Raw genomic sequence first — 27,749 nt, 5'->3', positions numbered from 1 at the left:
CAGGAATTCACCTGTCTTTGTCCCCCCAAGGGCTAGAGTTACAGGCACATGCCATCACCCCTGGCTTTTTACATGGATTCTGGGGATTTGAATGCAGGTCCTCAGGATTTTGCAACAAGCCCTTTCCCCAGTTCTAATGAAAGAATATTTTCGCCAGGTGTGCTGGAACACACCTGTAAACCGTGGGCAGAGGCAGAGGCAGAGGCAGCAGGATTTCTTTAGGTTCTAGTCTGGGCTGGGCTGTACTGAATTCTGGGCCAGCCTGGCTACATGATGAGTTCTATGCAGCCATGGCAACACAAGACCCTGTCTCAAAAGAAAAAAAAAAAGCTGCTGGTGGCGGCAAACCCCTTTAATTCCAGCACTGGGAGGAAAAGGAAGTTGGAACTACTGAGTTTGAGGCCAGCGAGTTCTGCATGGTGAGTTCTAAGTCAGCCAGGGCTACACAGTGAGACACTAGCTGAAAAACAATTGAGAAGATGAACAAAAGGCTCACATTACAGGCTGGTGAGACGGACCACCAACTAAAGGCTCTTGCTGCCAAGCTTTAGGACCCATAACGTGGAAAGACAGACCAACTCAGCAGGCTGACCTCACATGTGTGGCATGTGCCCATATGCAAACATCCAAATAAATACAATGCATTTTTATAATAAACCACATAAAGTATTCCTTGGGCCTGGAGAAATCGTTCAGCAATTAAGAGCACTGAGCACTGGCTCTTCTTCCAGAATACCTGGGTATGATTCCCAGCACCTACATGGAAGCTCATGACCATCTGCCACTCCAGTTCCAGGGCATCTGAAGCTCTCCTCTGGCCTCCTCAGTCACCAGGCACACATGTAGTGGACAGACAAAACACCCACACACATAGAATGAAATTAAAATTAAATTGCAGGGCAGTGGTGGCACACACCTTTGATCCTGGCACTAGACCAGCCTCGTCTACACAGTGATTCCAGGACAGTCAGAGATACACAGAGAAATTCTGTTTTGAAAGATAAAACAACCCCCCCACCACAAAAAAATTTTTTTTTAATTTATTCCTTTAGCCAGAAGAGCAGGCTGGCTCAGATGGGAACCCAATTTTCTGATTTTTTTCCAAGTGTTTAAAACAATTTATCAGACATTTCCTGTTTTCTTTGTTTTTTTTCCCTCCTTTTCCTCTGCTCTTCCATGCACCTGGATTCTCCAGCTTCAGGCACTGACCCAGCCTACGTTCCCCTGAGCTACAGGAGTTAGCCAGACATTGCTGAGTTTCGTTTTTGTTTGCACATGTTCACCAGGTGCTCCACTCCTGAGCCTCGCTCCCAAGTCTGGAGATAAGAGTGGTTGCTATTCACCTCAGAGTCTGGGGTAAATGGCAGGTGCCAGTTTCCCCCCAAAACCCAATCTCTGACTCAGAAATAGATTGGGAAATCTCTCCTGGGTTTAATTTTTCTCTTCGTCATGAGTCTACACACCCCTCCCATTATCTTTATTATGGATCATAGTATTTCTTTATGATTATAATTACTGAGACATAATTTACTTGCAAAAAAGACAGTTGTATAAACGCTTAGTTCACTGAAGGATTTTGGTTTTGATTTTGACAAGCCAAACAGGGTCTCATATACTTTCCACTTTTCAATTTAATTTAGATTTTGGAGACAGGGTCTCATGTAGTTGAGCTGAACTTCAGCTAGTCCTGTCTCTACTTCCTGACTGCTGGAACACCGTGTGTGGTACCAGGGCTTGAGCCCAGCCCAAAGGTTTTTTTTTTTTTTTTTTTTTTTTTTTTCCCAAGCCTGGTTTCTCTGTACAGCTTTGGAACTTGATCTGTAGACCAAGCTGTTCTTGAAGTCAGAGAGATCCACCTGCATGGTGTCACCACCACCTGGCCCCTGAAGATTGTTTTTAAGAGCATTATAGGCTGGTAAAATGCTTCAGCAGATAAAGGCACTTGCTACCAAGACAACCTGAGTTCAATTCCCAAGACCCACAGGGTGGAAGAAGAGAACCAACTCATGAAAGTGTCCTCTGACCTCCACACTCACTAAATAAATGTAATTTCAAAAAGTGTTTACTGGAATAAAAAAACAAACAAACAAAAAACAAAAAACCTTTCTTTCTTTCTTTCTTTCTTTCTTTCTTTCTTTTTTTTTTGTTTGTTTGTTTTTTGAGACAGGGTTTCTCTGTGTAACCACTCTGGTTGTCCTGGAACTCACTTTGTGGACTAGGCTGGCCTTAAAAAACTCACAGAGATCCGCCGGCCTCTGCCTCCTGAGTGCTGGAATTAAAGGCGTGTGTCACCATGTCCAGCTACAAGTCAAGAACATTTCTTAGAGAGGAGCTGGTCCACTTCCCTGCACCCACATGGCTGATCATAACTGTTGGTAACTCCAGTTCCAGGGGATCTGATGCCCTCTTCTGACCTTTCCAGGCATCAGGCACGTACATGGTGCACAAATATAAACATTCATACAACAAGATACCATCACACACATTAAAAAAAAAAGAAGTAAACCTAAAATAATAATAATAATAATAATTTACTAAAATTTAATTCTTTTTTTTTTTCTTTTCAAAACAAAAAATTGTAGGTCGGTGAGACAGGGTCATGCTATGTACTCCTGGCTGGTCTCCAGCTCACAGCAATCCTCCTGTGTTGTTCCAAATGCTGGGTTCAATTGGGAGGCAGCATGGTTTTTTTTGTTTTGTTTTGTTTTCTGTTTTAATGTGATGCTGCAGATTGAACCCAGGACCTCCTGCATGCTAGGCAAGCACTCTACCAACAGAACTACATTTTTAGCCGTGAACCTGTGACTCCCGTCTCAGACTCCCCAGAGTGCTCGAGTTACAGACATGTAGAACTATGCTGTGTGTTCGTTCATTTTGCTTTGAGTATGTCCACTCGTAGCCACTTTCCCTAAACAAGGACCAACACACGGAAACCTTAATGCCTTTTCTGGGTGTCTCTCCCCACTTATTCCACTTATACTCACACTCTATACTCTCCTTTTGGCCTCAAACTTGGAATCTTCCTGCTTCAGGCTCCTAAATGCTGGGATTATAGCCTAGCTTTTTTTTTTTCTCTGTAAGTTAGTCTCACTACATAGCCCAGGCTGGCCTCAAACGCATGCGCCTTCTACATTTGCTTGGCATGTGCCAGCATGCTTAGTTTCTAGGCAACAACTTTCTTCTATCAGCATAAATTAACTAATTTCTAGCTGCCCTCCTGGACTGCCAACATCTTTCTTGTTTCCTGTGGCTTCATAGCTGAGGGTTCAAGAGACTCCTAGAAGAAAAGTGACAAGGCCCTTTACATGGTTGACCTCTGGTTTGTTCACTGGGGAAAAATTCCTTTCTCTCTTATTAAGTAGTTGGTTCATAACCTTGATAGGCTTTTTAAAAATCTATTACCCACCCTTTACATTTTGTTTTCCTTTTCTCATAGCTATTCCATCAGGACTTCAGGGCTAACCAGCTATACATAGTCCCCTCGCCATTTTTTGGCTTTCCTTTTCATACTAAAGAGGGCCCTCCCAACACACGTTCATCCTATTTTATGTCAGATTTCGTTTACCAAGTGTCTGAATCATTGTATCCATCACACTACATTTTTGTTGCTCATCTCCTGAATGGGTACCTTTAAAGGCATAAACCCTTTCTTTCTTTTGTCCAGGTGTTGGGTTTTTTTTTTCCTTTTTTTTTTTTTTGAGACAGAGCTTCTGTGTGTAACAGCCCTAGCTGTTCTGGAACTCACTCTGTAGACCAGGCAGGCCTCGAACTCACAGGGATCCCCTGCCTTTGCCTCCTGAGTGCTGGGATTAAAGGAGTCTACCACCATGCCTGGCATGTACTCTTCCTTGACCTCAAACACCTTGACCATCAGTTCTCAATGGGTGTTTATTGAGCCTTGCTAATCTACTGACCTTCAGAATCTTCTGAAGACTGGCTGCCTGTCTAACCTTGAACTAACATTTTTTTATTAGCCAGAGAGTTGATAATTTACAGCAGGTCTTTGTTGCCTAGTGGCTGGAACATGTCTCATCCCGACTCTTGGAGCAATCTGTGGTTCAGATTTGGTTTCACCCTGCCTTACCAAACTCTTGCCAGTGCTTGTTCCTCCCAGCCTGGTATCCTCAGTGATCCAAACAGTCCTTTTTGACCCTGGCCTTCGCTTATCATTTCTTCTGCTTGGGAAGCTTCCAGACCTTCAAACCCTCTGGATTTCATAAGAATTAGGAGAATGTATTTGGCAGGAGTTTTGTGGTTCTCCTCAAGAGGGTTTTTTGAACTCAGGAAGGATGAAAAATAGCCGATGAATACGTATAACTGGATTCCCTGAAGGACACAGACGCAAAACAGTAAGGCTCAAGCGTAGCCCTCTCTGGTAACCCTTATCACACGGTATAATCACTTGCTTTCTCTCTTCGGGCTTAGCTCTTTTTTAAGAAAAAATATAATTTAATTTTTTAAATTTTTATTCTATCTGCATTGATGTTTTGCCTGCATGTGTGTCTGTGTGAGGGTGTTGGATCTTGGAGTTACAGATAGGTGTGAGCTGCCATGTGGTTGCTGGGAATTGAACCCAGGTCTTCTGGAAGAGCAGTCGGTGCTCTTAACCACTGAGTCATCTCTCCAGCTACCTAGGCTCAGTTTTTTACAGAGTGGGATCTTTATTTTATTTTTATAAACTAACCATGAAACCAGATCATGACATACATTCAGTAAGTGAGTTTAGTAATTTTGAGGGGGAAAGTTGGAAATATTAATGAGTGGTAGCAGTTTATTCTGGAAAGGGAATGTTGGGTTCTATGCATTGATTTTTTTTTTTTTTTTTTTTTTTTTTTTTTGTTACAGATGGTTGTGAGCCACCATGTGGTTGCTGGGAATCGAACTCAGGACCTCTGGAAGAACAGTCAGTGCTCTTAACCTCTGAGCCATCTCTCCAGCCCGAATGCTGGGTTCTAGATCTGGCTAACCATAACTGAATAGTTACCACAAGGCACTTTTAACTATTTCATTTCTTTCATTATTTGTAAAATGGAAATTATAAGATTTATGGCCATATCGAGTATGGTGACTCATGTCTATAATCCCAGCAGTTGGGAGGCTGAGGCAGAAAGACTGCCCTGAGTTCAAGGCCAGCCTCAACTATAGCAAACTTTTCTCTGTGGATTGTTATGAGAGTTTAATTCCCATGAAGTACCTATCACATAAAACTGTACATGGAAGTTCCTGTCCCACAGTCACTCTCAAATAAACACACTAAGACATATTAATTACAAATGCTTGGCCAATATCTCAGACTTATTACTAGCTAGCTCTTAGCTTTTAAGTTAACCTTTATCACCATGGTACATTCATCTCCTGCTCCCTCTGCTCCTGGCTGTTGACTCCTGACTCTGTCCTTCTTCCCAGTATTCTCAATTTGGCTTTCCTGACTAACTTTGTCCTGTTCAGCTATTGGCCAGTCAGCTTGTGTATTAAACCAATCATAACGACAAATCTTCGTAGTGTACCAAAGGATTATTCCACAGCATAGAACATATGGATTTGTATACATGTATACAAGTGTAAATAATAAATATCAGAAGCCATGCAGTGGTGGCACATGCCTTTAATCCCATTTGGGAGGCAGAGGCAGGAGGATTTCTGAGTTCGAGGCCAGCTTGGTCTACAGAGTCCAGGACAGCCAGGGCTACACAGAGAAACCTTATCTTGAAAAACAGAAGGCCAGGCCAGGTGGTGGTGGTGGTGGTGGTGGTGGTGGTGGTGGTGGTGGTGGTGGCGGCGGCGGCGGCGGCGGCGGCGGCGGCGGCGGCGGCGGCGGCGGCGGCGCACACCTTTAATCCCAGCACTCGGGAGGCAGAGCCAGGCGGATCTCTGTGAGTTCGAGGCCAGCCGGGGCTACCAAGTGAGTCCCAGGAAAGGCGCAAAGCTACATGGAGAAACCCTGTCTCGAAAAACCAAAAAAAAAAAAAAAAAAGGCATCACACACATGCAGATGATAAAGTTTTACAAATGAATGTATTCATTTGACCAGTACTGGTGGGCGGGACAGAAAATATACACTGTATTATTTAATAAAAACATGTTGAAGTTTGCCTTGTGGCTAATTTTTGTTCATGGTCCATGATTACTTAAAAGAGGGCATAGTGTCAGGTATAGTGACACACACCTGTAATTTTAGCAACAGGAAGGCTGAGGCAGAAGGATAATGGGTTCAAGGCTAGCCTGGGGTACCTACAGAATTCCCATTTCAAGAGGAGTGGTAGTGATAGTTAATCTTGATTATCAACTTGAGTTGACTTAGAATCCTATAGGAGACATACATCAGGGTACACCTGTGAGACTTAGTTGAGAGGCTTAATTGAGGTCCCTAAATGTGGACCCCTGGGTGGGGTCCAGGACCGAACAAAAAGGAGAAGGCAAGCTGAGGACCAGCATTCATCTTTCTTTGCTTTTTGACTGTGGAGGCAATGTGAGCACCTGCCTTACACACCTGTTGTTACAGCTGGAGCTGTTCTCTCCACCATGCTTTCCGCCCACAACAGACCGACTCAAATGCAAGCCCAAATAAACCTTTCCTTCCTTCAGTTGCTCTTCTTGGGTGTTTGTCACAGCAATGGGTAAAGCAATGCACTTGTGAGCACCGTGTGAGTAGATAAAACAGACAAGTTCCATACTTCGTATAACAGATGATATACACGTCTATGGATCAAAGGTCGAAAATATGGAAACTACCAACAACAGTTTATTATCTTAAAGAGGTAAAGACATCCCTATAACTATCACTCAACACTAAAAGCCACAGAAGAAGCTGATGATGCCAGGTGTGTGTGTGTGTGTGTGTGTGTGTGTGTGTGTGTGTGTGTCACACCTTTAATCCCAGCACCCAGTAAGCAGAGGCAGGAGAATGAGTTTGAGGCCAGCCTAGTAGTCTGTGTAGCGAAATTCACTCAAAAACAAAATGTGGTGCAGTGGTAGCACAGGCCTTCCATCGGGCACTTGGGTGAAGAAGGAGATGGATCTCTGAGATTGAGGCCAGCAGGGTCTACAGAGTGAGTTCCAGGACAACCAGGTTGACACAAAGAAACCCTGTCTCAAAAACAAGAACAATAACCACCAAGCTGCCAAGAAATCAACCAATCAAATAACCAAAAAACAAAAGCAAAAATCTGATGAAGTAAAATCTAAACAACCAAGCTAAGCCTTCTGCATGATACATGGCTGCATTGGTAAACATGTGCATAGACACACCAATCAGAACAGCAAATGGGAAATTTTCAACTGATAGCATACACGGGAGGGCTAATTCATTTAATATGTAAAGAACACTTACAAATGTGTAAGAAAAAGACAATTAATTATCCTGCTGTAGTTTGTGTAAGGTTTGGGTGTCGCCTAACAGGCCATGTGTTGGACTTGGTCACCAGGGTAGGTGACTGAAAGGTTCTACAGGCCTTTAGATCAGGGGGTAGTGGTGCAGCCCTTTAATCTTAGTACTTGAGATCCAGAGGCAGGCGAATCTCTGAGTTTGAGGCCAGACTTCTCTACTGGGTAAGTTCAAGGCCAGCCAGGGCTAAATAGTGAAACTGTCTTTATTTATTTTTGTTTTGTTTTTTGAGCCAAGGATTCTCTATGTAGCTCTGGCTCTTCTGGATCTTGCTCTGTAGACCAGTCTGGTCTCCCAACTCAGAGATTCACCTGTCTTTGCCTCCTAAGTGCTGCCCACCCATGAGGATCTGAGTTCAAGTTCCCAGAGCTCATGTTAAAAATCCAGCATTCATTGTGTGTGTCTGTAACTCCAGTGCTGTGGTGGGTGGAGAAGGGGACCCTAGGGCTGGCTGGCTACTAGTCTAGCTGTAAGTTCACTGAGAGACTCTATTCAAGGGAATGCAGAAAAGTGATAGAACAGGACACCTGGCATCCTCTGACTCTGCATGTTATCGGGCATGCATACCTGCACCCATTCAAGCATATGCATCACACATGGTGGGGGAATGGAAAGGAGGGAGAGGGAGGGGCCGACAGGAGATCCTTGGGTTACTGGAAACCCTCAAAGGAGATTAAGGAATTTGTGTGACTGCTTAGTGGTTTTTGGAGGCTGTCACAGGAGAAGCCCAGTTGTACCCAATCTCTGCATCCTGGCTAGAGAGATGACTGCTTCTGAATGCATTCCTGCCGTTGCCAACTGCCACCATTCAAGGTAACTCAGAAAGGACCCTCACAGGGATTGAGCTGGTGGGCTAGAGAGATGCCTCAGTGACTGCTCTTCCAGAGGTCCTGAGGTCAGTTCCCAGCAACCATGTGGTGGCTCACAACCACCTCTAGTGGGGTCTGAAGCCTCTTCTAGCATAAAGGCATACATGCAGATAGGGCACTCATACATACAAGAAGTAAATCTAAAAAAAAAAATTAAAAGACTTGAGCCAATGCCTCTAGAGGAGCCTCAAAAACTCCAGGTTCAACACGCCTCTGTGGCCTGTGCCAAGGACTTTGCAACAGTGATAAAAGCTGACTAGATGTCTTAGCTAGGGTTTCTGCTGCTGTGATACAACACCATGACCGAAAGCACCTTGGGGAGGGAAGGGTTTACGTTAGCTTACGGTTGGTAGTCCACACTAGAGAAGTCAGGGTGAGAATTCAAGCAGAAAGCTGGAGGCAGGGACTGATGCAGAGGCCTTGGAGGGGTGCTGCTCACTGGACTGTTCAGCCTGCCTTCTTCTTTTATTTTATTTACAACTTTTTTATTTACTTATTTATTTATTTTTGAGTAAAACCAAAATGTATTCTAAGCCACAGTCATCCTAGGGTCCCCCCGCCTGCCATATATCCTCCCTGGTTCTGTGGGTTGCAGTCTGATTGTTCTTTGCTTTATATCTAGAATCCACTTATGAGTATGAGTACATACCATGTTTGTCCTTCTGGGTTTGGGTCACCTCACTCAGTATGATATTTTCTAGTTCCATCCATTTGCCTGCAAATTTCATGATGTCATTGTTTTTTCTCTGCTGAGTAGTACTCCATTGTGTATATGCACCACATTTTCTTAATCCATTCTTCGGTTGACGGGCATCTAGGTTGTTTCCAGGTTCTTCAGCCTGCCTTCTATCACCCAGGATCATCAGTCCAGGGGTGGCACCACCTACTGTGAGCCAGTCTGGTGGGCACCACCTACTGTGAGCCAGTCTGGTGGGGGCATTTTCTCAACTGAGATCGTCTTTTCCCAAATGACTCCATTTTGTGTCAAGTTGACATAAAACTAGCCAGCACAGTAGTATATATTTTAATTAAAAAAAAATTGAAGCAAGGTGTGATAGTTTATTTCTTGTATTGGGAGGCAGAAGAATAAGGATTGCCAAGAGTTCAAGGTTAAGCTAGACCACATAATGAGAGGCCGGGACAAGCCTGGACACTACAGTAAATCCCTATTTCATCCTGTTCCAAAATAAAATAAAATAGAATAAAAATAAAAGACGGGGTCTGCCAGGGATGGTGGCTCATGCCATTAATCCCAACACTTGAAAGACAGAGGCAGGTGGATCTCTGTAGGTTCCAGGCCAGCCTGGTCTTCAGAGCTAATTCCAGAACAGCCAGGGCTATTTCACAAAGAAACCCTGACTCAAAAAAACAAAAACAAAAACAATGACAAAAACACCAATATGGCTAAAAATTCAGTGGGTCCTCTGGAAGAGCAGTACACACTCTTAACCACTAAGCCACCATTCCAGCTTTTAATATTTATGTATTTTATTTATTTGGTTTTTCGAAGCAGGTTGGCCTCTAACACACAGAGATCTGCCTGCCTCTGCCTCCTGAGTGCTGGGATCAAAGGTGTGCACCACCATTACCAGGTTTTTATTTATTTGTTTATTTTCCAAGACAGGGTTTCTCTGTGTGAGTACTCTAAGTGTACCACCACTGCCCAGCTTATTTTTATTTTTTCTTTAAAGGAAAGGACTACCAGGGGAAAAGAATAATTAAACATTTTGTGTAATGTCAGAGCACAGTGGCTGGAAATTAAAAAAAAAATATTTCACACTATAATCTTGGTATTTAGAGAGGCTGATACATCATGGATTCAAGGACACTTTGGGCTGTATAGTGAGTTTCAGACCAGCCTGGGCTAAAGTGAAACCATCCCAAACAAGTCCAAAACTGTGTATAAGTCTCTCACCTTAGGACTTTAAATTTATTTGAGAGTGAACAACAACTTTGCACTTAGCAGGTACCAGGTATTTGTTTCAATTTAGTAGTGCAAAGTTTCATTCTTGGTTATGTACTTTCCTGCTTACTCTGTTATGGCTTGCCAACCTTGAAGTCAGAATTGTTTTTGTTTGTTTGTTTTGGGGCAGAACTGCTGTTTTATTTATTTGTACTTCCTTATCTCACCCAGTAGAAGCTTGGTAAACATGTTGTTGTTGTTACTGCCTTTTTGAGACAATGTTTCGCTTTGTAGCTCTGGATGTCCTGCAACTCACTATGTAGAGCAGGCTAACTCAACAGAGATCCACCTGCCTCTGTCTTCCCAGAGCCAGGAAAAAAGGCGTGTGCCACCATGCCCACTGTAGAGGGCACTCTTAACTGCTAAGCCATCTCTTTAGCCTGTTTTTTATTTTTGAAATGGGCTCTCTTTTAGCCCAGGCTATTGTCAGATTTGCTACCTTGTCAAGGATAGCCGTAAACTCCTAGTTCTCCCGCCTCGGTCTTTAAAGGGCTAGATTACACTATGGTTTTGGTTTTATTTCCTTCCCTCTGCCGCTTCCTCCTCCTGTTCTTCTCCTCCTCCTCTTCTAATTTTGAGACAGGGTCTCATGAAGCCCAGGCTGGCCTACAATTCACTAGGTAAGTAAGACTGACCTGTATTAATCTCTTGGGTGCTGGAATTACTGCCATGTGCTACGGTGTGGGATAGCCTTTCTACAGGAAAATCTACAGTTTTGAGGCCATCCTCAGCTACATACCCAGCCTTAGTCTAAGAAAACAAGTCAATCCAAATGTAAGGTCCAGCAAAAGAGCTACTGACAGATCATATCCGTATAAAAGTCATATCCCCAGTCACCCAGGGAACTGTAGGTCAGTTTTTATAGTCTGGATGTTTTCTATGTCTGTGTATTAGGTTTCTTTTTGAGATAATGTAACCAGGAGGATGGAGTAACCCAGTTTGGGGTACTCAATGTATCTCTCCTCCTCTCTCCCAGCTCTCTCCCTACATCTTCCCATGTTAATATGTGTTTTTTTACTTACCAAGGTGGGGGGGGGGGCGGATTCTGCAGCATTAAGCAATTTAAAAATAATGGGAAAAAAAATCAACCAAGGAGATTCCTGCATCTTAGAGGCCTGTGACCTTCCCCACCTCCACCTTAGAGATAACTATCAAGAGCCAGGCCAGTCAGAAAGGCCCTAGCTGCGAACCTTGCTGCCAATCGGGATGCCCTTACCTGTCCAGGAGGAGGCTTTGGCTTCCTTAAGCGACTGTCTCCTGGGCCAACCAGAGGTCTCTAAGAAAGAAAGGCACCAATCGGATTCAAGGGGGAGGAAAGTTCGGGGCTGCACCTGCGTACGGTGAGTCACTCATCGGAGCTCCCTCTCTCTTCGCCAATCGGAACGCGGGACAGCCGGGCGCCGCCCACCGGGCGTGGAGAGAAAGGCGGGCCGGGCTCAACCTGGCGGCTGGAGTCCAGTCCCAGCGCGGTGGATCGCGAAGCTGTTCCCAGCGGAGTGGCTCGCCCGTCCTGTCGGGGTTGTAACTGGAATGGGCACCGAGGGGAAAGCAGGGAGGAAACTGTTGTTTCTCTTCACGTCTATGGTCCTTGGTGAGTTCCCAGAGTTTTGGGAGGAGTAGGTGGGTCCGGTTAGAGGTTGGACGAAGGCGCACCCCACTTGCCCACCGGAAGGGAGGAGTCCAGAAACCTGCCTGCCCGCCTGCCTCGCCCTGGGAGTCCACTTTTCCGCCCGGGTCTGGTCACTCTCCCCTCCCCCACCTGGAGACTGGCTGGCTACCCTCCCCCAGGCGGGTGATCTGTGACCCCACCTCCTACACCGTGGCCTGGAGCTTTAAAAATAACCGGGAGGGTAAACGGTTCTGGGTCTCCCCTTCAGGCCCGAGGACCCTTCCCACACCAAACTATCAAGCTACCCGTTCCCCTTCATCTGCACCTGGGAAGGGCCGCCCTGCTCCTCCGACATCTCCGACGACTCAGAGGAACCTTGAGCCTCTCAGCCGGACTCCCTTGGCTCAAGTGTCCTAGGAGGAAATGTAATGGAGGTGGGGGTAGGGAATGTTTCCTTTCCTGGCTTTTGCAGAAGGGGTCTCTCGCTCTTGTTAAATTGTGGACCTTTGGGGAATTAATGCCGGGGTTCAGCGTCAGAAGAAGAAACGAAATCTCTAAAAATTTCTCAGATCATAGCATTCAGAATTCTTTTCTTGTCTAACTAGCGAGGAGTCCTTAATTAAGGTTGTTGACTGAGTGACGATTCCCTGGGGGAGACTGGGTCTATTGGTTGGCTGGATCTCCTCTGAGCCAGACCTCTGCCCTCCCCCTTGCCGGGAATGAGAGTTTTTTTGTTTCCTTGTAGACTGACTCCCTTTCCTGAGAAACAAACCAGGCTCGCATGCTGGGGCATGACTGTCTCGAGGTGTGTTTGTATGAGGCTGAGTGTGAGGTTGGCTGGTTTGTGCCTTGGTCAGTGTGTGTCAGGACCTGTATATTTATCTGTCTGATTTTCCCTGCCACCACCCTTCGGACCTGAGGACCAAACCAGGGACTTGGGTGTGCGATGTCTGATTCTTAAGTGCATACACTATCGGGTCGTTTACTTGGAATGTGTTCTCTATGAATCTGTTTCCCTTCGAGGTTCTTGTTTTAGAGAGGGTAAAGGAAATGAAACATAACAGTGGGTATTGGTGTCTTCTAAAGGTTCGTTTTGAAGAACTTTTGGAGATCAGAAATAGATTCCTTACCAAGGTGGCTAGATCACGCCTTTGTCTCTGTCACAGAACTGTAAACCCTTGGCGTGGGACTAGACAATAGGTGATCCGACTTCTTTCCATTCTGCAGATAAGGAAATGAGCCTCGAGAGAGGAAATGACTTTTCCAGTTTACAAGGGGAGTAGAAGCTGGGGGTGGACCAGAGTCCTCTGTCCCCCGTTCCTGGAGTTCCAGCATTTCAGGCCCAAGGCCCAAGAACTATCTGAGCTACTGCTTCAGAATTTGCTGTTTTATTTAAAACAAAACAAATCAAAAGAACCTTCCACTGGCTCCGTCTTTTCTCACTTCACCTTCGAATGCTACTCATCCATCCATTTCTGCTTCTCCTCATCTTCCTGTCTTTACCCAGCCATCTCTTCATTTTTGTTGGTATCTTAGAAATGTTAGCCACACCCATATTCCTGTTTTGTGTGCTGTTTCTTCTGGATCAGTGACGGCAGTTGACAGCTTATAAACTTCCTGGAGCTGCTTTCCGCTAACTCCTTCCCTTCTTCCTTTTCTTTTCTCCTAATTTCCTGGATTGGGTCTATGGCATGCTGCCGCTGAAGGATTGTGACAACAGCATTTTGAACAAGCAGCCACCGTTGATAGGAAGCCTGAGGAGCTGTTGCATTTGTTTGGCAGGGCAGTGGATCCTAGGGAATAACGTCCGGGTTGTGGAGGAGGGGTTGGGGGGTGGACTGTGGACCATAGGGGTGGTGGGGTGGTAGACTGGAGTGGGAGCGTGGTGGAGGAATGGACCTTGCATCTTTTAAATCAAGGCGGACCAGGGGGAGTGATTTGATTAGTGCAAGTGAGTAAGGAAATGGTAGCCTGGCCACCTCACCAGGCATCTTGGCTTTGTTTTCTTCTCTGGTGACCTTAAGCTAGTCCTTCAGTCTCTTCAGCTATAAAACAGGAGTAATAATACTGATCCTGCGCTTGCCATGAGGATCAATGGAGATAATAGCTACATGACATAGACATGAAGGGATTATTACTGCACAGCTCTTACCCCTTTGGATTTTGTGAGGGTGCAAGAATGCTGTCCTTACTAGAGTAGGTCAAAGGAAGCAGGGAAATTCCCAATGGCGGGGCTTTATTTTATTATTAATTTTAAAAGTAGGGGCTCTTTGGGGTGGGGCATCTGGTCAGAAGCATAAGCAGATCGCCAGTGTGTCCTTTCCTTCCTGAGTCACTCCTCATCATGGCTCGGCTATCAGGGAGGGAGAAGACAGGGCAAGATAGTTAAAAAAGTATGAGCCCGTGAGCGGAAGACAGCGCCAGCCTGAGGTACTCAGTGGGCAGGGATAAGGAGTACACAGACATGTTGGGAGAGCCGAGGTTGGGGAGTGTGAAATTGGTGACCCAGAATGCTACATTCCATTCCCTAGAGAACCTGAACTTGGAAAAAGTTCAGCTGTGAGCCGTGGCCAGTGGATGGGCCAAATTTTACTGTATCCAGAAGGGAGGAAAAGCCAATGCTGACTTTTTTTCCTGCCTCCTCTTAACCAGGTGTGAAATTCCCTTCCTTCTAAGAGGGGTGGACTACTGCTGTGGCTTTTTGGTCAGGGCTCCGATGTTTCCTGACAGTGTTTCTAAAGAAGTCTCTTTTGAGTATTCCCAATGTGCTGTTCAGGGGGCAGACTTTCCCTCAAAACTGTCGATTGGTGAGTCATGCCTACTGCTTCCTCCCAGGGAAATAATTGTTCTCTTGAAACTAGAAGCTAGTGAGTGGCCACAGCTAGGAGGAAAAGGGTGGTGGCAGAACTCCAGCAGGCGAGGCTTGGCTCTGGAATGTTTCACCTGTGAGACTTCTTTCGCTTCTGCTTCTTTGTGTCCCAGGCTTGTCCAGGGCCTCCAGCCTAGTTCTCCTTTGGGCAGAGATGCAGTGATTCTAGAAATTATTTATTCATAGGGCATTGGTTGACAGGGTTTGGGATTCAAAGTACATCAGAGAGGTGGATTGGTTTACTCCCATTCTACCCCTTTTTTTAGATTTTTTTTTGGGGGGGGGGTTTCGAGACAGGGTTTCTCTGTGTAGTTTTGGTGCCTGTCCTGGATTTCACTCTGTAGCCCAGGCTGGGCTTGAACTCACAGAGATCCGCCTGGCTCTGCCTCCCAAGTGCTGGGATTAAAGGTGTGCGCCATCACAGCCCAGCGTCCCATTCTACTCTTGCTGAAACTATACCTGAGAGAGCTTATGCATATCTTTCTAGTATTTTGTTATTCAGAGACGTGTGTACAAATGTGTATTTGCTTTCTCTTTTCTTACACAAAAGAGCCTTACGGTATGCATTAGATTACATCTTGTTTATTTTACTTAAGATAGCCTGGAGAGTTTTCTTTTTTTCTTTTCTTTGTTTCTTTTTTTTGTTTTGTTGTTGTTTTGAGACAGGGTCTCACTGTATAGCCTTAGCTGGCCTGAAATTTGCTATGTAGATCAGGCTAGTCTTGAACTCACAGAGCTCCAACTGTTTTTTTTTTCCATGTTGGTATTATAGAGGCTATAGCTTGGCTGCTTGGATCTGCCGAACTTCCACACACAGCTGGAATTTAAGGGGGAGGGCACTGACATGCCCCCTCTCCCATACCCCCAAAGATGGATTGAAATGCTACACACGTTTTATGTGGTAAATTAGGAAGTACTGGGGCTTGGTTTTCACATCTAGGAAATCTCAGAATTCATACCTATTTCCTCTTCACAGGCTCGGCTAGGTGTCCAAAGCAAATGTTAAATGAGAAAGAAGTTTCTCAGAATTGGGAGGAGGCTGTGGGGTGCAGTATGAGCACATGCATATTGGGGTTTTCCAGGCATTGAAACCCTGGAGTTCGTCTGCCTGGGACTCCCTGATAAGCAGAGTTTCTGTCCAAAGTCCACTGTGTGTCACTTGTTTTCCAGGGTTGGGGCGGGATTAGAGGAAGCAGCTGCCTGGCAGGAAGTTGGATGCCAGGTCCCTGGGGTTGAATTCTGTCCTGACAGGAGTCACTGTCCTTTGCCATGGGGGAGGGGGCCGAACAGGTAAAACTGGAAAGTCCACAAAGAGAGGGCAGGAGGGAGCCATGGAGTGAAAGCCCCTCCTTCCATTGCCAATATCGATTTCAACCATCTTCAGAGGTTTGAGCCTGCTCTGTAGTAGGACTCACCCAGCCTTCCTCTTTTGCCCAGACATTCTGTATCAGATCACTCCAGCCTCCAGCAAGCTTTTGTTCATTATGTCCGGAGCGTCTTCTGAAGTTCATATGCCCAGATGTGAAGTACTGTGTTCTCAGAGGGAAGCAGAGACCAGCTGGCTGGCTTCCCTTCTTTTCCTTCCTTCCTTCCTTTTTTAAAAATCAAACTGGTGGCATAAAAGCATCTTGAGGAATATTCTAGGAGTTAACAGGATGTGTATAAAGAGAAAACAAAGGGCTTCCTGTTAAAATGTAGAAGGAAGGAGCTGTTCTGCTGTGGGCTGGACCCCCATATTCAAAAACATAGGTTGTTGGGGGGGCTCTGCTCAGCTCTTTGTCAACTTCTTATCCTAACAGAGCTTCAGGGAGGTTCAGGGAACATCCACAGCTAGGGATTGAAGCCGACTGGTTTCTTTGTTTCCAAGGGCTACAAGCGTGATTCCCAACTGGAATATACGGGAGGGCCATCAACCAAGCACAGAATGTTTTGGGAGCAAAAGGCAGGCAGTGGCTTTTGTGCTGGGTGTGGTGGCATGTGTCGGTTGTGCCAGCACACTGAGGCCGAGGCAGGACTTCTAAAACAATTCTTTGACCTTGCCATTGTGTACAGTGCATTCTGATCACACACACACACACACACACACACACACAGAGCCTCCTTTCATTCCTACTGATCTCCTTTCTGCTCAGCAACTTTCCTTCCCACGTACACATCTTTCCTTTTATATTTTTAATGGATAATTGTTTTTTCAAATTTCATTTTTGTGTGCGTGTGTATGTGGAGGTTAGGGAAGACCTTGTGTGAATTGGAATCCTACCATGGGATTGAACTCAGGACCTCAAGCATGGTGGCAGGCATCTTTACCTGCTGAGCCATCTCATTGGCCCTCTGCTTTGTTTTTGTTTTGTGATCCACTGAGTTTAACCAAGGCCTTGGGTGTGGTGCTCTAACTACTGGCCCTTGAGTAACTCAGCTGTGGCTACACCACTGTAGACAGTGTCTCCTTCCCAGTTGCTATCAATTGCCAGTAGCTACTGGGTGACGGGGAGAAGCCCCTCTTCCAGCCCTGACAGAATCTCAATGGGCCCCGTCTTGTGCAGGTAACTAACTGTAGCTGCTCAGGTTTTGAGTGAAACAGCTGTGGCATGCCCAGAAGACAGCCTTTCATAACTCTCCTCCACATCCTCCAGCTCTTACAGTCTTTAAGAAACAATTTGTAAAATTTATTTATTGTAGTGTGTGTGTGTGTGTGTGTGTGTGTGTGTGTGTGTGTGAGATGTGTGATGTGTGGAGGTCAGAGACCAGCTGTAGGGAGTTGCTTTTCACTTTCTATCCTGTGGGACTTGGGGCTTGAATTCAGGTTGTTAGGCTCAGCGAAAAGCGCCTTTACAGGCTGAGGCACCTCACTGGCCTGACAGCTCTTACATGCTTTCCACTCCCCCTTTTGTGATGTTCTCAGAGCCTTGGAGGGGGTAATACAGACATCCCATATAGAAATGAACATTCATTAGCCAGTTATTTTCAGTATCTTGATTGGTTGTAAGGCATTAACCACCGTCTGCTCAAAAGAAGCTTCTTTGACTAACATAAACATAAATATTTAGAAGGCAGCTGCTTAGCAAATAAAGCTGCAGGGCTCATGGCCTATGACCTATGACTTCCCCAACCCATGCTTTTTTTTTTTTTTTGTTTTTGTTTTTCGAGACAAGGTTTCTCTGTGTAGTTTTGCGCCTTTCCTGGAACTCACTTGGTAGCCCAGGCTGGCCTCGAACTCACAGAGATCCGCCTGGCTCTGCCTCCCGAGTGCTGGGATTAAAGGCATGTGCCGCCACCACCGCCTGGCTCCAACCCATGCTTTTGACCAAGTCCATGCATGGTACTGGGCATAGTTCTTCTTGGCGAGTGGGCCTCTCTCTGATCTACTCAGTATGCAGTTGGTTTTCCTCTAACAGTCCCACCACTGTTGCACAGTGGCCACAGTTTGCTTGGCAGGTTGGTGTTACAGCACAGAAGATCCACAGCTGAGTAACGCCACTGATAATACTTTGGCAGTTGCCTAGATAGCACCTTCCAGCACTGTGAAAGTCAGCCAGCAGGGAGGGAGCTTCTAGCTCAGCTCCAGCTTGGTTTCTCTGTATCCTGCAACTGAAGTATGTTGCATCTTTAACAATTGTATCTTATCATCTAGTTCTGGTGGGCGTTGGGGAATACTACTTTAACTATGTAAAGTATGTTGTATCTTTAACAATTGTATCTTACTATCTAATTCTGGTGGGCGTTGCGGAATACTGCTTTAACTATGTAAAGGTGTGTTACACTTGTTCATGCTGCATTTGTTTAGTTATGTTAGACCTTGTCTGCCTAAGGCACCTGATCGGTCTAATAAAAAGTTGGATGGCCAGTAGTTAGGCAGTAGAGGAATAGGCAGGACTGGTAGGCAGAGAGAATAAGTAGGAGAGAAGAGAATGAGAGAAGAGGAGAGAATGAGGGAGAAAAAAAGGGGAGACATTGGGGCCAGCTAGACAGACACGGAGTAAGACGTACAGAATGAAAGGTAAAAAGCCTCAAAGCAAAACGTAGATGAAGAGAAACAAATTAATATAAGCTAGCAAGAAACGAGGATAAGCTAAGGCTGAGCATTCATAACTAGTAATAAGTCTCTGTGTCATGATTTGGGAGTTGGTCGGTGGCCCAAAAGAAAGCCTGTTGTAGGTGGGCAGCTAAGAGCAATGGTAATACCTTCTGTTTTTGGGGGGCCTCTGGGGCTGCCTGATCAACAGTTCTTAAGGAAGTATCCTACACCTGGCACTGATGTTTTTTGTTTTGTTTGGTTTGGTTTTGTTTGGTTTGGTTTGGTTTTGTTTGGTTTTGGTTTTGGTTTTTTTTTTTTGGAAACAGAGTTTCTCTGTGTAACAGTCTGGCTGTTTGGAACTTGCTTTGTAGACCAGGTACGCCTTGAACTCAGAGAGATCCACCTGCTTCTGCCTCCTGAGTTTCCAGATTAAAGGCATGGGCCACCACTGCCCAATGAGATTTCTATTTAATAACCCATGGCTTTTGGGATGGGCACTATCCATCTTTGCAGAGTACTTCTGTTTAATTTTTTTAAAATTAATTTATTTTATTTATGTATATATGTATGTGTGTATGAACAAGTATGTTTGGGTCCCCAAGGCAGCCAGAGGACACAGCATCAGACCCCCTGGAGCTGGAGATACAGTCAGTTGTGAGCCACCTGGGTGCTGGGAACTGAATTTGGGTCTTCTGCAGGAACAGTAAGTTCTACTCACAAGCCATCTCTCCAGCCCCTAAGCTTGTGGGGGTGGGGGTGGGGGAGGAGAGAAAGAAAAATAATAAATAAATAAAAACCCTACTAAAGTGATAGAGAGGTACAATTGGTTGTGGTGGTACCTGTTTGTAATCATAGCACTAGGGAGCCTGAGGCAGGAGGATGGTGAGTTGGAGTCCTGTCTGGACTATAGAGTGACTCACTTTCAAAACAGAAACAATACAGAGTAATATTTGTAGTCATATTTTTCTTTGGGCCATCAGCTCATAAATGATGACATGGAGACTTAGTATTAATTATGAAAGCTTGGCCTTAGCTTAGGTTTGTCTCACTAGCTCTTATATCTTAAATTAACCATATATACATATATATATAATTACTATACATTCTGCCATATGGCGTTGCCTCTCTTCCATCTTCTGTTTCTTTCCCATGGCTGGCTGGTGACTTCACCTTTCTTCCCAGAGTTCTCTCTGCCCAGAAGTCCCACCTATACCTCCTGCCTAGCTATTGCTGTCCAGCTTTTTATTGCACCAATCACAGCAATACATCTTCACACAGTGTACAAATATTCCACAACATTTCTCCCTTATTGTCTAAATAAAAAGGAAAGGTTTAAACTCTTAACACAGTAGAACTATAATAAGGACAATTATCAGGTAAGAATTACAGTCCATTTTCATTTGGCAAATTCGGAGAAAGTACTATATTATTTATCCTATCTTAGCGAGTCCAAAGTTTTATACCTAAACCACTTTCTATCATAGCTGTATTACCAACCTAAAAATATCTTTTTGGATCTAAAACATTTTCTTAGATAAATAACTTAAGCTTTTATGTCTCTCAGCCTTAGGTATTTGACATCTCTTTTGTGAGTTTCTTTTTCTTTTCTTTCTTTTTTTTTTTTTTTTTGTGAGTTTCTTTTCTGAATTTGGTAACGAGAAAACTAACTATAACTGTCTCATATTATATGTTACATGTCCCATCACAGAACTGAGGATAACTATTACCTGAGTAAACAAAGTGTAGAACAAACAACTTCCAAAACTATAAAAACAACAGAGACAGCTGGCTCCCTGGACAGTCAGCCAAGGTTCTCGGCGATGTTGGGGCATCCATTTTTGGCCTATAGGCCTAGATATCTGACAGACTTTTCTGTCAAGCAGGAATTTTGAAGAACTGTCCAGCCTTGTCTTGGCAAATTTTGTCAGTCAGCCTCTTTTGTGTCTTGCTTGCCCAATTTGGACAGCATTCTGTCAGCAGTTGAGGCAAGGGCAGTTTCTTGCCCAGGTGGCTAGCTCTGCCACATTGAAAGCAAATTCCATATGGAAGTTCTTTGATGCCCACTGAAGTAAATTGGTATTGTCAGGAGCAGACATGTCTCACTGTCATGAAGTCTTATGTTATTAAAACATCTTAAATAACATATTCTGTAGGTCTCTGAAGTATTTAAAGAACATCTGTCTATTTAAAATGTGTCTCTGATTGACCTTGAATACATACTTAACATGACTACAAATTTGATTGTTATAAATGACTAACTGCTAACCTGCATTTCTTAATTATCCTAAACAGTTTTTAATAATAGCTTTCAAGGACTAGAACTTTACATTTTAACATGAGCTACATAGATACAATACCTTAGACAAGAGTAGAAACATATATACAGTATAACAAAAATAACCTTAAAATGTGTATCAGTATACAAGAATCCATACCAGTGAAAATATTTGAGATTAATAGTTGTTTTTTAGTTTAAAAATAGGTTAAATAATCTCTGCTTAAAAGGCTAAAGCCTGTTATTTTTATATCCCCTTTTCTTTTTAGAAAGAAATCCTTGACTCTAACTTTTTTTGTTGTTGTTGTTTTGTTTTGTTTTGTTTTTTCGAGACAGGGTTTCTCTGTGTTGTTTTGCGCCTTTTCCTGGAACTCACTTGGTAGCCCAGGCTGGCCTCGAACTCACAGAGATCCGCCTGGCTCTGCCTCCCGAGTGCTGGGATTAAAGGCATGCGCCACCACCACCCAGCTAACATTTTTTTTTTTAAATTTTTTAATTTTTATTTTGCAATACAATTCAGTTCTACATATCAGCCACGGATTCCCTTGTTCTCCCCCCTCCCACCCCCTCACCTCCCCCCCCAGCCCACCCCCCATTCCCACCTTCTCCAGGGCAAAGCCTCCCCCACGGACTGAGATCAACCTGGTAGACTCAGTCCAGGTAGGTCCAGTCCCCTCCTCCCAGGCTGAGTCAAGCGATCCTGCATAGGCCCCAGGTTTCAAGACTCTTACATTTTTTTGTTTGGTCTTTTTTTTTTTTTTTTTTTTTTTTTTGGTAACCATGACCAGTAACAAATTGATTGTAATGAACACCTCCCCACCCTCAAACAATGATACACATCCATCAAATGACCAGAAATCACCCACTCCACCCCTGGGGGATGTGGGCATGTGTTCTCTAGACTGCTTCTTGCTGTCTGGGGGCAATGGCATCTTTAGGGCACCCTGAGAAAATTGGGATAATGGTCAGGTCCTGGGAGAGGTAGCTGTTTTATTTTTTGTTTAGTCTCTGCAATGGGAAAGTGTAGAGCTTATCTGAAGTCTTGGTTGGAGTAGTCTGTGAGGCTGGACCATCTCAGCTAACAACTTTGAAGTTGTTCTGTATTCAGAGTTTTGAGGAAACTGTAAAAGAGGTATTCTGAAAGGCTGGATCACCTGGGCTATTTGTCTTTATTAGCATCTGGTCCCTTTTTTCTGAAAACATACAAGCCTTTAAAGGTAACATATATCTTTATTAACACAGGTATGGGATGTACAGTATACACAAGTCAGCCAAAGATTTTTTGTTTGATGTTTGAGTAGGTAAAAAGGCATCTGTCAACAGATTTATAATCTGTTTGGACTGCAGATCCAAACTGTAATGTAACAAGTCACGAGGACCCTGTAACCAACAGGATTTATCATGTCTCATCCAGTCTCAGAGCTGTTCCCATGTTGAGGGATCAGCATATACATCACCTGTATGTAGTCTTTCTTGGCATTTCCCTCATGTCTGCAGCCAAAATCCTCAGGTCTCCTCCGGTCAAATCTGATCTTTATTAATTTTGAAGGAATTGATAGCTTTTCATTTCCTATGGAAACAAAAGCACAACCTTTCCCCCAACTAAACACATTTTCCAACTTTCATTCCGAAGCCAAGACATCTCTAAAGGCTGATTTAATTCAGCAGTCCCTTTCATAATCCAGTGTCTCTCAGCAGCTGTCATTCACTGTTCATTAGGATTCAAAAAATTCAAAATTAACAAAGCACCATATAAGGTCCAAACTCCCTGTGTTATATAATATTTCCCATTTCTTACATGGCTCATTTTTTAATATTACTTTAATTTCTCTTGAAAGACTTTAAACTTTTTTACAAATTTATTATGTATACTATGTTCTGTTTGCATGTATATCTGCATGCCAGAAGAGGGCACCAGATCTCATTACAGATGGTTGTGAGCCACCGTGTGGTTGCTGGGAATTGAACTCAGGACCTCTGGAAGAACAGCCAGTGCTCTTAACCTCTGAGCCATCTCTCCAGCTCTAAACTATTTTTTTTTATGACTGTCTAAACGTATTTTTCTTTTTCAGCACCTAAGCATATGGTACCTTTTTAGAGGATTTTTTTAGTGAGTGTGTGTGTGTCTGGACCTGGCTTTTTTGTGAGTCTGCAGCGGTGTGCTTACAGTGTTCTCTGACCTTGGAGACAAATCTTGTTGTTTGTTTGTTTTTTTTGTTTTTCGAGACAGGGTTTCTCTGTGTAGCTTTGCGCCTTTTCTGGAACTCACTTGGTAGCCCAGGCTGGCCTCGAACTCACAGAGATCCGCCTGCCTCTGCCTCCCGAGTGCTGGGATTAAAGGCGTGCGCCACCACTGTCCGGCTATGGAGACAAATCTTAAATTGCTGAGGTACTGCCACAGAGTGGTGCTGGGGGCTGGCTGTGCCCCGCTCAGTTCCGTGAGAGCCTAGCTGCATTTACCTGCCCTAGCTCTGGTATCTGTTGTGTCTGCCTGAAACAGGAGTTTGTACCCAATGTCGGCTGTTCAAATGCTCAGCTGCACAGTAGGGCCTCTTAAAAGAGCCCTGCCTCTGCTGGTGGTGGCGCACGCCTTTCATCCCAATGCTCAGGAGGTAGAGGCAAGCAGATCTCTGAGTTCAAGGCCAGCCTGGTCTGCAGAGCGAGTTCCAGGACAAGTTCCAAAGCTACACAGAGAAACCTTGTCTCAAAAAACAAAACAAAACAAGTCATGCCTCTGTACATTGAGCCTACCGGAGAGACCACTTTGTCAGCCCCACTTTGGATGCCATATGTAGTCGGACTTTTCTTTGGGCTTCCTGCTCCCAAAAAACGACATGGAGACTTATTATGGATTATGAAAGCTCGGCCTTAGCTTAGGGTTGCCCCACTAGCTCTTATAAGTTAAATCAACCCATTTATATTGATAATCTACATTTGCTACATGGTGTTACCTCTCTTCCATCTTGTACCTCCTGTTTCCTCCCCATGTCTAGCTGGCAACTCCGCCATTCTTCCCAGAGTTCTCTCTCTGCCCAGAAGTACTTCCTACACCTCTTGCCTAGGTATTGGCCATTCGGCTTTTTATTACACCAATCAACAATACATCTTCACACATTGTACAAGTATCCCACAACATATACCTGCTCCAGGTCAAAAAATGGGAAAGTATAGGATTATAGAGAAACATAATCATGTGCACTCTTAATCTATAGCTAAACACTTATACTGTTTCATCCTAGGCTTCTACGAATTAATGTGATGCACACATATATATTAAAACCTAAAGCCAGGCATGGTAGGACACACCTTTAATCTCAGCACTCAGAAGGCAGAGGCAGCTGGATCTCTGTGAGTTCAAGGCCTGCCAGGACTGTTACACAGAGAAACTCTGTCTCGAAAAACTAAAATAAATAAATCAGTTAATAATAACAATAATAAAAAGACATTAAAAACCGGGATGGTAGCTCAGTGATAGAACCCTTCTCTTAGGTTCAGTCCCCAGTACAGCCTAGAATAAACACAAACACACACAAAAAAAAAAAAACAAGAAAAAAAGTTCCCAAAAGCATCGGAGATGCTTAAGACCCTTACTTTTTTATGAGGCAGCTGTTTGAGGTCTCAGTTTCTTCATCTATAAAATGGGACGAGGGTCTGGGGAGGTGGCTCGGTTGGTAAAATACTTGCTGTGTAAGTGTGAGGACCCGTATTTGATCCCCAGAAGAACCCTTTTAAAAGTGGGGCACAGCCAGGCCTGGCAGTGGGCACCTTTAGTTCCAGCCCTCAGGGGCAGAGACAGGAGGATCCTGGGAGCTGGCTGTCAAGACAGTGTAGTCCGTCATTGAATGCTAGGTTCCGGGAGATAACTGTCTGAAAAGCCAGGATAGAAAGTGGAAGAGGAAGACACTGGCAGTGATCTCTTGTTTACACATGTGTGCGTGGTCAGGCCTCCCTCCCTCCCTCCCTCTCTCTGTCTCTCTGTCTCTCTGTCTCTCTCTCTCTGTCTCTCTCTGTCTCTCTCTCTCTCTCTCTCACACACACACACACACACACACACACACACACATAAAATAAAATGGTATAATAACAATAGTACTTGTCTCATAGGGTGTTTTGAGATTTTTTGTTGTTGTTGTTGGGGGCTTTTGAGACAGGGTTTCTCTGTAGCCCTGGCTGTCCTGGAACTTGCTCTATGGACCAGGCTGGCTTCAAACTCAGAGATCCGCCTGCCTCTGTCTTCCTAGTGCTGGGGTTAAGGTATGTGCTGCCATTCCTGGCTTGGTTTTTGAGAATTTAATAAGAAAATAGCACTAGCTTTAATGCGAAGATTCTGTGTATCATTCTTGGCTATTATTTAGTAGTCACAGGGACTCTGTCCAGACCGAAGGGAACGTAGACTCTACCCTAGTCCTAAAATATGCATGTGGGAGAGAGAAAGACTAGATAAGTGTGACCATTTTGGAAAAGCCATTATCAAACAGTTTTCTTATTACCCAGATACACCGTGATTTTCAGTAGTTACACAGTAGACCCCTGAGTCTTGTCTTTACTTCTGCATTTTAGGTCACCTAATGGTCAATCTGGGTTTGAAAATATTAAAAGGAAACTTCCAGAAATAAACAGTACATGAATTCAGGGTGGATTTTGTTGTGGTAGCTTTTGAAATAGTGTGGTCAGGATGGTCTTCAGCTCTGGCTGAGGCTGGTCTTCAGTTCCTCCTGCGTCCACCTCCCAAGTGCTGGGATTACAAGCATGTGCTACCATGCCTAGCTATTAAAAACTTTTATCACAGTGTATTGCCATTATCTTATACTATGGGCTATTGTTATTAATCTTTTGTTGTTTCTTATTTATGAATTAAGCTTTATCCCATGTAAGAAAAACTTATCAAAAGTTTGGGGTTTAGTATGCTATCTTTGGTTTCATGTGTTGGCAGAACACGTTGGAATTCATCCCCTGAGGATAAGGAGTGGGGGTGGGGAGAACACACTAGCTAGGTACAACCACCAGCTCTCTTGAAAAAAGTCTCTTAGGCCCAGCAGGGTGGCACATGCCATAAGACCAGTACTCTAGAAACAGAAGCAGGATTGCCAAAGTTTGAGACCAACGTGATACACTTACTGATTTCAGACAAGCCAGGGGCTATTACGGAGACCCTGTCTCCAAAAACCCAGTGCGTTGGGGGTTAGGGGGAGTAAAAGAAATCATATTGCTTATGAGAATATGTGGAGATTGACTTTGTTGTTAATATTTTATGATTATTTTAATCATTTCCTGTTCCTGTTTTCGCTTCCACATCCTCCTGTGCGTTTCCTGCCTTCCTGCTTTCTCTCCTCTGTCTCCGGGACGGACATCTGTGTTCTTGGGCCCTTTTCCTCCCTCTTAGACTTCCCAGCAGCTCACGTTTCTTCCTCATCTGTTACCTCAGTTCACCTTTAACGTTTATTTGAAACATGCTCCGATATGGCTTACCACTGTTCACTGATACCGGATACTTCCTCGTCTCTCTTTCTCCATCTCTCTTGTTTTTTCTCTCCACTTTTTTCCTTTTGTAGTGCTAGACATGGAACCCAGAACCTCGTGCAGCTAGGCAAGTGCTCTACCTGCATTCCCAGTACCATGCCCTCAAGTTTATGCCTGTGTGTTTACCTCTCCTGTTTATTTGGCCGTGTTTCTTCTTGTAGTTTATCTGATCCCCCCTCCCCCTTCTCCCTCCTTCCCTGGTGTTGCGAGACAGGGTTTCACTCTGTAGTCCAGATACCTGTTTATTACAGAAATACACAACATGGGGCGGGAGAGATAATGGAGACTGCCAAGTGGAGTCATTTTTTTGTTGTTGTTTTTCGAGCCAGGGTTTCTCTGTGTAGTTTTTGGTGCCTTTCCTGGATCTCACTCTGTAGACCAGGCTGGCCTTGAACTCACAGGGATCAGCCTGGCTCTGCCTCCCAGTGCTGGGATTAAAGGCGTGTGCCACCACCGCCGGCCTGGAGTCATTCTTAAGAGATTTTAAAATATATATGCTTGGGCTGTTTTTTATTTTTTGTAAAATTTACTTTTTAATTTATTTATATAGATTAAAGCATGCTTTTAATCGTAGCACTCAGAAGCCACACCTGAATTCGAGGCAAGCATGGTCTACATGGCAAGTTCAAGTCAGGCATAGTGAGACTCAAAAAGGGTGGTATCATTTTATATATGAATTTAATATTTTGGAGATATTTCTGTGCCAGTTCGGATTGATTTAAATTGACTTTGGGGACGGCGCTATGTTTTTTTTCTTGAGGGTAGGAGTTTGTGTAGCCCAGTCTTGCTTGTAACTATGTAGCTGAAGACTGGTGACCTTGAACGCCTGCTCCTCCTACCTCTACTCCCAAGGGCTGGGATTACAGGCTTGTGCCATCATGCCTGGCATTTTTTTTTTTTTTTTTTACATCGGCTACTTCATTTGTTGTTTTCATTTGCAGGTGGAGGGGAAAGAAGTTTTAAGGGTTATCTTTCTTTCCAAAACACCAGTCATGGAGTTTCAGGCCAGCTGTGGTTATATGTGAGATTTTTGTCTCAAAAACAAAAGGCCAGCAAGACGGCATAGTAGGTAGAGATACTTTCAACTATGCCTGTCAATTTAAGTTTGGTTTCTGGGATCACATGGGGGAAGGAGAGCAGAGTCCCACGAGATGTCTTCTGAGCGCCACGTGGGCACACTGGCATGTATACATTTGTGTACACACACAAGTAAATATACATGGGGGGGGCAGGATATGGTATTAC

At 44.4% G+C, this 27,749-nt stretch overlaps 1 protein-coding gene across 1 annotated transcript in view; it reads left to right on the top strand.

Moving 5' to 3' along the window:
* Positions 1 to 11,633: 11,633 nt before the first annotated feature.
* The window catches only part of F11r (F11 receptor), a 29,348-nt gene continuing 13,232 nt past the window's right edge, over positions 11,634 to 27,749 (top strand). Inside the window, exon 1 of the mRNA XM_059280299.1 lies at positions 11,634 to 11,807. Coding sequence (XP_059136282.1) covers positions 11,747 to 11,807 — 61 coding nt within the window. The 5' untranslated portion in view covers positions 11,634 to 11,746. The remainder of the gene's footprint in view (positions 11,808 to 27,749) is intronic.

Source organism: Peromyscus eremicus, chromosome 15 (genome assembly GCF_949786415.1).
Source record: "Peromyscus eremicus chromosome 15, PerEre_H2_v1, whole genome shotgun sequence".
NCBI classification, from domain to species: domain Eukaryota; kingdom Metazoa; phylum Chordata; class Mammalia; order Rodentia; family Cricetidae; genus Peromyscus; species Peromyscus eremicus.
This window is presented reverse-complemented; position numbering and strand designations above follow the sequence as displayed.